This window comes from Echinops telfairi, unplaced genomic scaffold (genome assembly GCF_000313985.2).
Source record: "Echinops telfairi isolate 266 unplaced genomic scaffold, ASM31398v2 ScPeMD7_22;HRSCAF=79, whole genome shotgun sequence".
NCBI classification, from domain to species: Eukaryota; Metazoa; Chordata; class Mammalia; order Afrosoricida; family Tenrecidae; genus Echinops; species Echinops telfairi.
In genome coordinates, this window is record NW_022103919.1 from 2,126,952 (window position 1) to 2,140,779 (window position 13,828).

At 53.9% G+C, this 13,828-nt stretch overlaps 1 protein-coding gene across 1 annotated transcript in view; it reads left to right on the top strand.

The window, feature by feature from the left end:
* The window catches only part of RALGPS1 (Ral GEF with PH domain and SH3 binding motif 1), a 353,981-nt gene extending 341,908 nt beyond the window's left edge, over nucleotides 1-12,073 (top strand). The window contains exons 14-19 of the mRNA XM_045288509.1: nucleotides 1,662-1,745; nucleotides 2,452-2,557; nucleotides 4,238-4,330; nucleotides 4,470-4,575; nucleotides 6,581-6,672; nucleotides 11,317-12,073. Of these exons, the coding sequence (XP_045144444.1) occupies nucleotides 1,662-1,745; nucleotides 2,452-2,557; nucleotides 4,238-4,330; nucleotides 4,470-4,575; nucleotides 6,581-6,672; nucleotides 11,317-11,346 (511 nt within the window). The 3' untranslated portion in view covers nucleotides 11,347-12,073. The remainder of the gene's footprint in view (nucleotides 1-1,661; nucleotides 1,746-2,451; nucleotides 2,558-4,237; nucleotides 4,331-4,469; nucleotides 4,576-6,580; nucleotides 6,673-11,316) is intronic.
* Nucleotides 12,074-13,828: the final 1,755 nt, after the last annotated feature.

Sequence of the window (13,828 nt, forward strand, 5' to 3'; positions counted from 1 at the left end):
CTCTCTGTCTCACTCTCACTGCCTCACTCTCTCACTGTCTCATTCTCTCAGTCTCACTCTCTCACTGCCTCACTCTCAGTGCCTCAGTCAGTGACTCACTCTCACTCACTCACTCACTCACTCACTGCCTCACTCATTCACTGTCTTGTTCTCTCAGTCTCACTATCTCACTGCCTCACTCTCTCACTGTCTCACTCTCTCACTGCCTCCCTCTCTCACTCACTCACTCTCTCACTGCCTCCCTCTCTCACTGCCTTACTCTGTCACTGTCTCATTCAATCACTCACTGCGTGACTCTCACTCTCTCACTGCCTCACTCTCACTGTCTCACTGTATCACTCACCCCCTGCCTCACTAAAAAAGAAGAAGAAAGGTGGAAGAGAAGGGGCCTCCAGCCCTGGAAAGGAGTACTGTGTTCTCAGTTCTAACCTGTGGCATTCAGAGCAGGAAGGAAGAGAAGATGCCTTCTGAGCAGCTCACTGGTAGGAAGGGGGTCAGCATACGGCCATCATCTGACCCCGGTTGTGGTGGGGGACAGGCCAACACCTGTCACATCAGAAGACTCAGGGAGCTGAGCACACGGCATGGCACGGCATCACCAAAAGAGAAGTAGCTTATGGGGTGGGAGGGAGCAGTTTCCCATGATGACCATCACACTCCTACCAGCCTTGAACTTGGAGTCCTGACAGCGGGCCCAAGATGGGCATCTGGAACATTTCCTTCTTTGGTGAAGAGTAGAGGGGCAGGGAGCAACGCATTGATTTCTTAGAGGTCCCTGGGCTTACTCAGGATGTGATCCACCCCCCCCCCTTTCTTCCCACAGATGTAGTGATGTAGAGCAATGTGTCTAGACTTAGTCTGCCTTTATAACTTTCATGATACTGTTTTGCTTTACCAGACCATGCTGTGGGGTTAGAACAGCAGACACAAGAAGTGCTATTCTTAGAAAGGAAGGGGTGAGGAGAAAAGGAAGCCTTTCCCAGAATGCATGAAGCTTGTGCTTTCCCCTGGAAAGACTTGCTGCTGGGGAGCTACAGGTGAAAAAGGAACCAGGTGGATGGCTGGCCCCCCAGCTCCTCTGGACTGCGGACTCCCTGCTGCAGGGGGCCGCAGCAGGTCATGGAGCCAGCTGATCGACGAGCCGGAACCAGTGAAGGAGACAGTGGATTGGGTAGAGCAGGGGGATTCAGGTGTGTCCTGGTGAACGGTGATGCTGCACATGCCCCCCAGACCCAGCACCCAGGATTGCCCACAATTCTCTATGTATGTGTGCACTTTTGATACGGTCTTGCTGTGGACTATGTGAGCTGTCTGGATTTTAATTAAGCATCTCACCTGCACATTGTGGTAAGTGGGCTTATCCTGTTCTTTCATCCCCTTGACAGTAGAAAATGGATGAACATTCAATAACCAACCAAGGAACAATTACCTGGAGACGTGGGAACTTACCCAGATGAAGGCTCCATTGTGATCACTGGCCTGGCTGCTCCAGATGTGCTCCCAGCATGACCAAGGAGGCTGCATTAGGAATTGGGGGTGGAGCTTTTGCTCTGTAGGGCTTCCCCACCTAATGACCAACATAGCCTGAGAAGCTCTTGCCTCCTTCAGGAGGACCTGCTCTTGCCAGCACTTTGCTAAAATCCCACCCTTTCCTTCTGAAGCAGGGGACGTCTCTATGCCACCCTGGGGCCCAACTGGCGGGTTCCAGTTCGGAATTCTCCTAGAACCCGGAGCTGTGTCTACAGGTACTCATTTATTCGTTCCTTTGCTTACTCAGCACCTCGCTACAGGGTGCCCGTTGCTTGCCAAGCCTGCTCTAGAGGCTGCTGAACAAGACAGACACGGCTCTGCTTCTATGAGGCATTGCCCCTGCAGGAGAGACAGGAACTACACTGGTGACCCGGGTGCGCTGATCGTCCCAGAGGGAGAGAGAAGAGAAGGGGCTCAGAATAGGGCAGACCTCCCTGAAGCTATATGGATTCACCAGATCCGGGGTGCAGAGGGCCATGAGTGAAGGGCATTCAATGTGAGAGGTGAGAGGAGACAGGTGCAGGTAAGGCTGAAGGGGTGGGCTGCAGCTACAGCAAGAAGGTGTAAGGCCATTGGGAAGCCATGGAGTGGGTTGATGGGGGAGCTTGGGAAGGGACGAGAAGGCTGGTGGCATGATGAGGACACCCTAGCCATACCAAGAGGGGACTCGGGGAGGACAAGGGGGAGCATCGCACAGTTTCTCGGAGAGATCAAGTTCTGGCCTATGGTGGGAGCAATGGGGTGGCCGAGATGAACAGAAAAGATTAAGAATCTATTTAGAATTGGTGGGATTGATTAGGTTGTGCATGGAGAAGAAAACCCTCATGTTCCTGAACTTGAAGTGAGGGGAGTGGACTCCAGTGAGTGAGCTGTGCGGCTCCCCTCCATGGGCGTGATGTCTGACCGGCGGTCTCCCTGCAGCCCCACTGGCCCGTGCATCTGCACTCTGGGGAGCTCAGCAGCAGTGCCCACCATGGAGGGGCCTCTGAGGAGGAAGACCCTGCTCAAGGAAGGACGGAAGCCCGCGGTGAGTGCATGTCTGGGCCAAGTCAGCCTGACGCTATGGGAGGACCCTGGCTCCAGAGGGCAGCAGATCAGGTTCTCACCTTGGACAAGGGCCTCTGTTTTCCCATTTGTAAGTAGGAATAAAATAATGCCTACCTCCGAGAGGTCGTGGAGAGAATGTCACCTGGTTGGGGAAAGACCTGCACACAGAGAACAGGAGCTATCCTGACTCTGGTAACTCCCGGTGGGGGTCAGGGCACACCTCAGGGTCGGTGTGGACACGGTGGAGGGAGAGAGACGCCCAGGACACACCCACAGCTGGGTGCTCCTTCCCCCTGTCCTCCGCTCCAAGTAGTCTAAAGTGAGTGCCGGAGGGACAAGAAATCCACCGCTCGCCCTTGACCAGCCACACGGGACCCGAGTGTCACCGGTGCCATGACCTGGTGAGGTCCCCTCACTTGCTTCCAGGCAGCCGCAGCATGCTGTCTCCGTGCCATCTGCGAGCTGCATCTCCAGGCCCTGCCAGGCTTTGGCTCCCTGTCCACTGCCCACTAAGAACTCCCACTTGATGATGGCCGGGGCCCTTGTCTAGGTGCTGCGTCAGATGCCCTCCAAGCTTCCTGTCTTCCGGTCTGGTGGCTCGTGGCCGGGCCATCCTCTGTCACTTGGGCCTAGCGTGTCACGGGGCATCGTAAAGCTGGCTTGCTGCCCTGCTAGAAAGATGAAGAGCTGCTTTCCCATGCCCAGGGTTCAGGCCCCACTCATGCCAGGGCCAGAGAGAAGCCCCTTTCCTTAAAGGCCTGCCTTCCTAAAGGCTGGTGGACTCGGTAGTCCATGGTGACATCCGTGGGCCGTGACCAGCCCTTTTGAAGTGAATGAAGCACACTGGAACGGAGAGGTCCCTCATACACACACTAGTGACACACCACCCTCGGGCCTCAAGTCAACCCTGACTCACGGCAGTCCCCCACTTGTGCATGTGTGTACTGGGCGGTGTCAAATGCAGTGTCTTCCCGAGGGTGTCAGTCAAAAGCATCTGAAAGCCAGGGCGGCTCCATCCAACATGCAGGCAGCCTTGTGCACGGTGGTGCCACCCAGTCCGCGCCCCACCCCCGCCCCTCCCCCACCCCCGGAGACGCAGTGCCTTTCCTCCGGGATGGGCTATTCGCTTGCCTTCACAGAACCAAGATGCTCCAAGGGAGCAGCCGAGCCCTCTGCATGGGAAGCCCGGCCTTCAGCCGTGCAGCCGCAATGCCTGCAGCTTTGTATTGCGCGCTCTCCCCGTGTCTCCCCAGAAGGACTTGATTCAAAAACATCAGCACTCCGTCTTGGGCAGGGTGCCTTCTCGAAGGCACGCTGGTTCTCCCAAGCTAGAACTTTTCATGGCTGGGCTTTAAAAAATGTCTTCCCCAGGGCATTCAGGGGTCCTGGCCACCTGCTCGCATAGGCATTATGCCCTGGGCGTTGCCTGACTCTAGCAGTAACATCCCCGAAGTGGAACTCAGAGGCACTCAGGAAGAGTGCCTTCCTCCTCAGGGCCTGCCTGGGTGGAGGTGGCACTGCAGAGGGGTGGGGGGCCATGGGAGAAATGAAGCCTGCACTGCCACTGACAGGAGGTGGGCACCCACCGCTCGCATGGCTGGCAGGGTGACACCTGCCCCCACCACTTGCAGCCCAGTGACGCTGCCCCTCCTTCCTCCAGCTGTCCTCGTGGACCAGGTACTGGGTCACGCTCTCAGGGTCCACACTCCTGTACTATGGAGCCAAGTCCTTGCGGGGCACAGACAGAAAACACGTAAGTCCTGAGTCCCAAAGAGACCTCAGGGCAGCAGGAGGGGAGGCATGGGGACGGGGAGCCTTGCCTTCCTGCCTGTGGAGGGAACGCGGGGAGGACATGGGCTCTGGCTTCCCCGGATGTTGTTGCTCTCTTCCAGTACAAATCTACTCCTGGCAAAAAGGTCTCCATCCTGGGCTGGATGGTGCAGCTGCCCGATGACCCCGAGCACCCCGACATCTTCCAGCTAAATAACCCCGACAAAGGTAAGTAACAGGCTGGGGCCCTGTAGGTTCCCCCTTTTGCTCTTCTGCTGAATCTGTGTTGTGAAGGGCTGGGGACTTTACAGGCTGCTCTTTTCCCTGGGCTTCAGATGCGGGTGTTCACAGAGTCCTCCCTGTGGTCAGTGTCCAGTGTGCAGTGTCCGTGGCACGTGGCTGCAGAGACCCTTTGTGCAGCCTTGCCAGGCGCATGGCCCCTGGACCTGTAGTCTCAAGGCCTTGGGCGAACTGTGTGTCAAGGAGGCGGTGACCGTGAGAGTGAGGAGCCCCTGACACCGCCTGCTCCATGGACCTCCGCCGGGCCCCTGTCAAAGCCAGCTCGGAGAACGACCCTTTCTCAAAGGCATGATAAGCTCCAGCTTTGGTCCTTTCCCAGCCACCTTCCTGTACCTCCTGGTTCTCTCCTGCCCTCATGACCCTGCTGGGAGGGCGAGAAGCTTGGGCGCCCTCTTGACCAGCAGCCCGTTCTGCATTGATGTCCAGCAGAGGCCGTGGCTAGACTTCGCAGGAGCCCATGTTGTATTAACAAACAAACAAAATTGCTCAGGACTGGAGGTCCGTCCAGGTGAACTTACTGGGGCTACAGTGTCCCCAGTTATCCTCGGACTTCACAGGAAGAATCTGATGCAGGGTCCACATAGGTACAAATTACCGAGGGTCTGGTTAAAACTCAGGTTTGGAGTCAGTAGAGCTGAGGCTCCCAGGGGTACTGCTCGTCAAGATGCCACATTGCGAGTCAAGGCTGTAAGGTTCTTAGCTGAGAAGGAAAGAAACCAAGGAAGACAAGGTGCCCATCTGCCTGCCAGAGTCTGGGAATGGGGAGGGGAGGCAGCCTGCCCAGGTCTCTTGATCAACTTCTGCGTGATTCAGCCCACATGCTGGCAGTGGTATGGCCTCAGTTGGCTGCCCCTTGAGAATATTCCTTAACATGCTGGGCCCAGATTAGGGTTGGTGACTTCTTTCAAAAGGAACCACTATGCGTACATGAGCTTGGCTTAGAGACGCTGTGGTCATAGGTCATAGGGATGCTGAACACATAGGTCATGTGTTCTTTGGTCTTAGCCTGAAGCAAAGCAAAAGCCACCAGTCAGCAATTCAAAACCAGCAGCCGCTCCACTGGGAGAAGGATGAGGCTTTCAACCTCTCCAGTAAAGAGTGGCAGTCTCAGAAACCCTCCTCTGTCCTGCAGGGCCGCCGTGAGTCGGCATGGACTCCATGTCAGTGAGTGAGAAGCAAAGGACACTCTGACTCGGGGCCAGCAGGGTCCATGGACAGAACTCAAAAGATCCATGAACTTGAAGTGGGGGGAAGTGCCTCTAACTCCTTCAGTTTGGGTCGTAGGTATCAGACGATGAAAATACAAGGTCTGTGGTTTCGTCTCTAAGAGAAATCACAGATGTTTCTGTAGCACATATTGCTACAGCTGCCATTTACGCTCCTCACTTCAAAATGACAGCTCAGTGTCAGACCTGCCACTAACCCTCATTATTATTGGTGCATTCCTAACGGACACAGAGGCAATTCTGAGGTTTTTAAGAAAGCGTTTCATAACGGTTTCAACATTATTAATTTCTTCTGTAGTTTCTTTTATACATTTAAAGCATTATTCCAAGAAGAGGTCCACGGCTTCGTTCACAAGATTGTCAAGTGCACCATGGCCTCCCAGATGGCTAAGGGCCCAGACCCAGAGAGAAGCCCTCAGAGTGCAGGCAGCTGCTCTTGATTTCCCTCACACAGCAGACCCACCCACAGGACAGAGTAGGACTGTCCCCCGGGGGTTCCAAGGCTACTCTTCACGGGAGCAGAAAGCCTCATCTTTCTCCCATAGAACTGCCCGGGGTTTTGAATTGTTGACCCTGTGATTAGCAGCCACCAGGGCTCCTTTCATCTTCCTTAGTTTCCCCTAATTGAGCTAGCAGCATCTGCCAGCCACAGGCTGACGGCCCAAATGACACTCTTGATACCTAACGAACAGTTTTCTCCCCTCCAGGCAATGTTTACAAGTTTCAGACTGGCTCCCGCTTCCATGCAATACTGTGGCACAAGCATTTGGACGATGCATGTAAAAGCAACAGGCCTCAGGTAAAGTCAGCCAAGTCCTCTTTGTCATCTGCAGTGCCTCCTGCACACCCCCCTGGGGACGACGGGTCATTAGAAAGCAGGGCTCCCTACTTCCCCCCAGAGCCCATCAGCTGTGTTCCCAGCCACCCTTCTGATCAGCTTTGAGTCTGGTCCCCGTGTTTTACCCCAAGGAAGCCCCACAATAACATCTATTGTGAGGCCCTAAGACCCACAAGGGTCAAGTCGCCCCATCTATGTCGGTCACACACTCCCTCGCCCCCAGAATTGATTGTACGGGCCTGCTCCAAACTGACTAAAGCTCATTTAAACTCTTAGAAGTAATAGTAACTAATGTGTATAGGGCCCTTGGTAGCACATTACTAGCCCTTTATTAATAATAGCTAATGTGTGGAGAGTCCTGCAAGTCTGCTGGTGAATGAAGGGAGCCTCTCGGCTGTTTGAGCCAGTAGGATTTGTGTGGCTTCGGTGTATGTGTGTGTGTGTGTGGCGGGGGGGCTCATTGTGATCTCCCTGCCCTAACCACTGAATGGTTTACGTGAAGGAATAAGCCAGATCCTCCCAACACCCCAAGGGGGTGGGTTCTCTTGTCTGCACTTGGCATTTGGGCCACTGACAGCCCCGTGGTTAGTAAAAGGGAGAGCTAGAATACAATCTGACTCCCAGTGCTCTACCTGTCACCATGAGCTCTCCCACCTTGCATTTCTTTGGGAGCCTTGACTGTGTTTAGGCTCCTGCAGCTATGCTAATGGCCCGGAGGCACAGCCATGGGTATCCAAGCTTGTGAGAGAAGTGGCTGCTCCCCTCTGCACCTCAAGAGGATGGGCTGGACCTTCCTGCTCCTCAGGGTGGGCAAGTGGGCAGCACTTAGTCCTCCCGCCCCTTAGTATTCACGTCTCCATCTTGGACTGAAGCTGGGAAAGTTGGGTCCCCCATCTCAGCAGTGTAAGGAGAGCACGGGGCAGGGAATAAAGGTGGCGGCTTCACCATACCAGTGGGGAGTATAAGATAAGCTGTCTCATTGCAGACAGCTCCACGGAGGCCCAAGGGACCCCCGGGAAAGGCAAGTTCGCACTGGCATTTGGGTCTGTGACTGCAAGACCTTCAGCTGTGCTGCCACAGCCCATCCACAGATATTCTGGCGAACGTCCCCGGCTCTGTGCTCAGCATGGTCCTGATAAGGATCTCCATATCTAACACAGATGATGACCTATATGACCAGCTGATCACAATTACAGATGGTGGGAAGCGTGACTGCAGAATTAACGGGTTGGATGGCAACATCAGGATCTAGAAAACTCTCAACACATTGAACCAAGAGGCCAAGAACTGTATAGGGATAAACTTGAGGGACCACCCGGAAGCTCAAAATAGAGTGCAGTTGGGTCTCTGGAGTCTGTCTGAGGACACACACACACACACACACACACACACGATGTGTTGAAGAGTGTTCCTGCAGCATTGCTCTCAGTTGACATGTCCCTGGGCACCACTTCGGTGACCAGCTCTAGATCCTGCGAGCTGTTCGAGACACAGGGTAGATCCCTGGGTGGTGCCTGGGAAGAGTCCTCAGGATACAGATACCAAAGCAGAAAGTGCCAAGTATGCACACACTGCTCTCCTTTGTGTTAAGATACAGATGCATCTTTAGTGAAGGCATGCTTGCATGTGCATATAAAATTTCTGAAATGGTATGTACAAAACTGTAGACCTCTGTAAGAAGCTATACTTCTGCAGTTTCTAGAGTGTAATTGCCCAGCTACGTGGTGGGAAGACCAGGGTTTGGGTCTGCAGTCCTCTCCAGGCGGTCCAAAGTGCACAGTGCGCTGAGACTGGAGCAGAGCTATGCTGCCTTGGGGTACGTTGCTCTGGGACAAGCATCTTGCCCTCCCCTGCCCCGCTCACCCTGTCTGGGGCCCCGGTAGCTCTGAGTGCCATTCGCTAAGAGCCCCGCACCCTGGAGCTCACCTGTCACACCCATATGGCTCTTGTGATTGCTGAGCCTGAGGCTGGGATGGCTCCAGGTTGGACACGGACTGACAGCCTGAGGTAGACCTCCAGGATGGTGGTGAGGGGGGGGAGATAATTGTAGGGGACTGGTCAGAGCTGCCATATATAGGTCCATTGCCCCTCGATGCCAGGGGACATAGGCAGGGCCTTGGCCTCTGCCCGATTTAGGTTTACATCCATGGTGCTTGAGTGGCTGCCAGCAGGATTGGGAGCTGAAGCCCTGAGCAAGCGCCCATTGTCCTTTTCTGAGGACCGAGCTGGGACTGGCAGCCACTCTCCAACAGACAGCAGGGACCTGGCTCGAACCAGTTAGGCAGAGCTGGCATCTGATCAGCAGGACGAGGAGATGGAATTTCAGGAATTGGCAAAGGCAAAACTTGCAAAGGACCTTCTGCAAATTATTTCTGCCCAATTGTTAGATGTAGGGGAGGGGCTACTCTGTCTTTTCCACGTTTTGTCTTATTTCTAATGTACTTTCCACCGTGTCTTCCCCCTCTCTGCTCTGCGCGGTCATAACCAGTTGGCACCAGCCTCAGTCTTCAGCAGCAGCGGGTTAGTTCAGTGAAGTGCAGCGTGGGGTGTGATGGAGCCCAAGGCGGGGGTAATAGAGGGTGTTACAGAAATGCATCTTTTCGCATGAAAAATCTCAAGGGACCAGGGAGATTTGCTTTCTGTTTGGTGGAATGGCATTTTTTGAAATTGTTTTTTATCAACACTGAATACACTAAAGCATTATTTATAACATAAGTGTAAAGGTGTAAGGCAGAAACAACAGCAAGAAAACAAACACTCACTGCCCCACCACTCAGCCTAAGCAGAAGCTCCCAGGGCCTGACGCCCCTCCTCCAGGTCTGAAAACCGTTGCCACCTTCAAATCCACTCCAAACCGAGGGCCCTACACGACAGAGTGGATCTGCCCCCAGAGGGTGTCCGGAGCTGGACATCTTCATGGGAGCAAAGGTTAGCGGCCAAGCCTGTCACCACAGGGAGACCAGGGCCCCTTTCTCCCCTGAGGGTCCCCTCCCTAGTCCGCTCTCTCCCACTCCCACTCCCACCTCGACCTCCTAACTCCTCTCCTGGTTCGTGTGTTTTTTGCTTTCCATTACCCTGTACTTGATTCCTTAAACAATGTACTGTCTGATGTATATCTGCTTGACTTTTTATAAATAGAATCATAGCTTATTTTCTTCCGAGCCTTGCTTTTCTCCTGCAGTGTGTTCCTAAGATTCGTCTATAGATCCATGTAACTATCGTGTGTGTGTGATCATTCCTCCTATCAGAGATGCCCAGTGTTTCCTACTTTCTGCTATATTTTTGTTTTGCCTTTGCTATTCGAACAGCGCTGCTATGACCATTCTTAGAACTGCCCCAACAAGAAGACGCATCTTTTCCAATTCATCATTTTGGCCAAATTGATGCCAAGATGGATTTTTTTTTTTAATGAAATTGCTTAGAATCCAATGTCCTGGAGCCCAGAGGGGTACTGGGCAAGATGGCTCAGTGGAGCGTGTGTTAGGAGCTTTGAGGGAAGGGGGAAGCAGGCTGATCTTGCGGAGAAGGGGTGTCCCACAGTGAAGGGGGCTGGAACCTTATCCAGGGAGCAGGCCTGGGGCATTGCTATGGGCAGGTTTGGGGTCCCTAATATCCCCACTTACTCCTCTTTGTGCACCCACCTACCAGCTCCCACCAGCCTCTGACACCATTCCGCTCCGCCTCCTGGGTAATCTGTCCTCCCCACCCCAAGTGCTGATGTGCTTTGACCAGAGGGTAGCCAGGGAGAGTGTGTCGCTGGTACAGTACTGCCCTGCCCTCGCTGTGCACGCCCCCTTGCCAAGCCTTAGCAGCTGCCTCTTTATAATGGGGCCAGTTCTGGCACCTGCCTCATGGGGCTGTTTGAGGACCCAAGGACGGGCTGCCCGTGAAGTGCTCAGGTGATGGCTGGTCTGCAGCACTCCCTAAACAAATGGTCATTGTGTTAGTCTGGGTGCTTTAGAGAAACAAATCCACAGAAACTCATATCTAAGAGAGAGCTTTATATAAAGGTTAAGTGCACATCAAGAACACATCCCAACCCTGTGCTGCCCAAGCCCACAAGTCCAACAAAGTCCTCCTCCATCTCACAAAGCAGACGCAATGATGCCAACTGCAGGAGGAAAGCCAAGTCAGTGAATGTATAAACATCTCAGCACTGGCAGGGCTCTCCACATGGGTGCTCCAGCACCCAGGGCTGCATCGGGGTAGGACCATGTGGCTTCTCCTCAGGGATGTCTTGCAGGAAATGAGCTTTGTCAGTTGAAGCAGGGAACTGGCTAAGGCAGCTGCACTCTGGTGCTACCATCAGAAAGCAAGCGACCCGAGAACTAGCAAGGTGAGGCTCACCGAGCCATTTATCCCTCCGCCCTTCAATTAACCCCACATGTGTTTATCGGCCAGGTTGGCACAATAAACTAACTACCTCAGTTATTATTATTATTATTATTATTATTATTATTATTATTATTATTATTATCAGAATGCCCTTTCTCCCCCTGAGCTGCTCATTCCCCGCATGAGAACGGTCCAGCCCCTTCCTTAGGGACCCACCTGTTCCCTTTGGAAAGGCTAGACTTCGACAGGAGGCTGAGCTTTCTCTTCTAGGTCCCTGCGAACCTTATGTCGTTTGAGTAAGTCTCTGCGGGACTTGGCATGACTTCAAAGGCTGCTGGGCTCGCCGGCCTGGGACTAGTGCAGAAGAGCATGCCCTGGGCACAGGCTGTTGGCCAGGCTGCAAGGGAAGTCACCGCCCCCAGACGCAAGGGGACTCGGCCCACAGCCACACCGCCTCAGCGGACTCTGCTGGTGCAGGATCCACCTGCCACCCCCCAGCGACTCTCGTGACACTCACTCTGTAGCAGCACCTCGAGGGGCCGTGGCTGGACCCCAGACTGCACACCTCCCTCTCTGGACCCTCGTCCACCAGCTGCCTGCTGCGACGAGAGAGCATTTGGCCCACGTTGGGTTCCCAGCTTTCTACTGCACAAAGAGTGGACAGCAGAAACCTGCGAGAGGGCCTGAGAGGAGGGGACAGGCTGTGGAGCAGGCTTTTTACACCCCAAGTGCACGGGGTGGCTCGCCCACAGGGCTGCCTCAGATTTTGTACAACCCCCGAAGCGTCCTCTGCGTGTGCGTGCTGTGTGTGTATGCGTGTGTACGAGGAGCGAGCGAGTCAGTACTGCTCTCTGAGAAACATGCATTTTGGCACAAGACTTGTGACATCTCACACTTCATTCGCATGGAGGCACGTTCAGCTTCAGTTCTAGCCTTGTCTGCCAAGGAAGGTCAGCGCGAGAGCCCAGCTGATTTCTGTGTTAAGGGTCCCTTGTGTTCTTTGACTGTAAACAAACAATGCCTTAAATCGTGTCCTGTTTTCTGTTCCTATGGGTGCTATTCATCTGGAAGGCTGCTCCCCGGGCCCCCTGGGTCCCCTCCAGGCCTTGTCGCTGCCAGCCCTTCGGAGACAGGGCTCAGCTTCAGGACTGTGTACCGGGCCATGGCCTGCTTGCTTCCTCCCATCTCCTCTCCCTGGAGGGTCTGAAGGCCCTTCTCCTCTGACCCGGTTTCCCGCGCTAGAACGGCGGCTATGACCTCCTCTGCGGCTCCGTCTGAAGCAGCTGAGAAGTCCCCTAGCTGCTGTGCACCAGCCGCTCCCTGCAGGCCAAGTTTGCCCCCCTCATCTCACACCTTTGCCTCCACTGCCAGAGCGGGGCCTGCTGGGAACCCTAATGATGCTGGGGAGCTGAGCGACACTGAGGCCTTACGCTCTCCCAGTCTTGCCCCCCACCTGCCCCCAACACAGTCACCAGCAAAATCTCCATCGGGCACATCCACGGGCACAACTCTCGATGACTGTGGTGACGAGGCAGCACAGCCCCAGGGAGTGAGCGGCCCCAGCTCGGCTCCGATCAGAGTGTCCCCATGAGCAGCGTCCTGTACTCATCACTTCGTGTCATCCTCGAAGTGGCTTTTATCTTGTACAGATGTTTTCATTCAAAATGGTGGTTTGCTTAATCACCGTGACTACTTTCTCTCTCCTCTCTCTTAATTTGGGTGTCCTAACTCTGAGAAAGAAACTCTTCAATCGTTTTCTGAGAGAGACTGACTTTCTGGGGGGCCCTAGTAGTTCAAGGTTTTAGAGCTCACACTGATTAGACATTACCCTTAAGAGTATCTGAACACGATGTTTCAAAAGACCATCTAAGCCAACAATAGGTCCCACTGGAAACCTACCACAGGATGCCCCCCACTGAATTTTCATCCAGTGGTGACAACGTTTCTGAAAACTTGAAAGTATTGTCACCAAGGCTTTTTGCTATGTCTACACCTTATTTGGCTCAATTACCCTGCTTCTGGACAAAGACTTGAGTCCCGGGAGGAACTCCAGAGGGCGACGTTGATGCCATCAGACCTTGGCTGCGGGTACTCTGCATGTCCATACACCCTGGGCTCCGAATGTGTGCAGTTAGTCAGTCTACGCCAGAGAGTCCAGAAAACGAGCTGCCAAAGGAAAATGCCAACCACCACGCCAGACACCTCTGACCGGACCGTGCAGTGTTAATCTGAGAGCCTGCGTTGCATCGAATTCTATGTATGGACTTTGAGAACATCTGAAGTGTGGATGAACACGTGAAGCTGGAACATCCACTGCTACTTTTCCTTGGGTTTCTGTATCCTTCCAACTGTCCTGGAATCTCTCGCATGAAACGCCAATCCCCCAAAAAAAGCCTAGAAAATTAAGGATTTGCTAAGTCAGATCTTTTTTTCCCCCCGCCCTTTCTAATCTTTCTCCAGTGTTTTCTTCTCAACCTGATTTAAACAGCACAAGTGCAGTTCTTTCCCCAGTATTTAGTGTTCACATGAACTTGGACCGACCCCATGCCCCCACCCAGAAAGAGTCTTAGCTGGCACTCTGGAAGCAAAAGAATCCCGTTGACCTGTTGGAAAAGCCAAGAACCTTGAACACCCCAGAAGAGGGCTGGGCTGAAGCTGGGATGTATTCCTTCCTGCAGGCAAAGGTACAGGGCCAGTCGGGAGTGCGTGCTTCGAGTCTTCCTGGTGCAGGTTTGCCCCTCAGGCTGCAAGTGAGAAGGCTGACAAGCCTGGGACGGGGGTG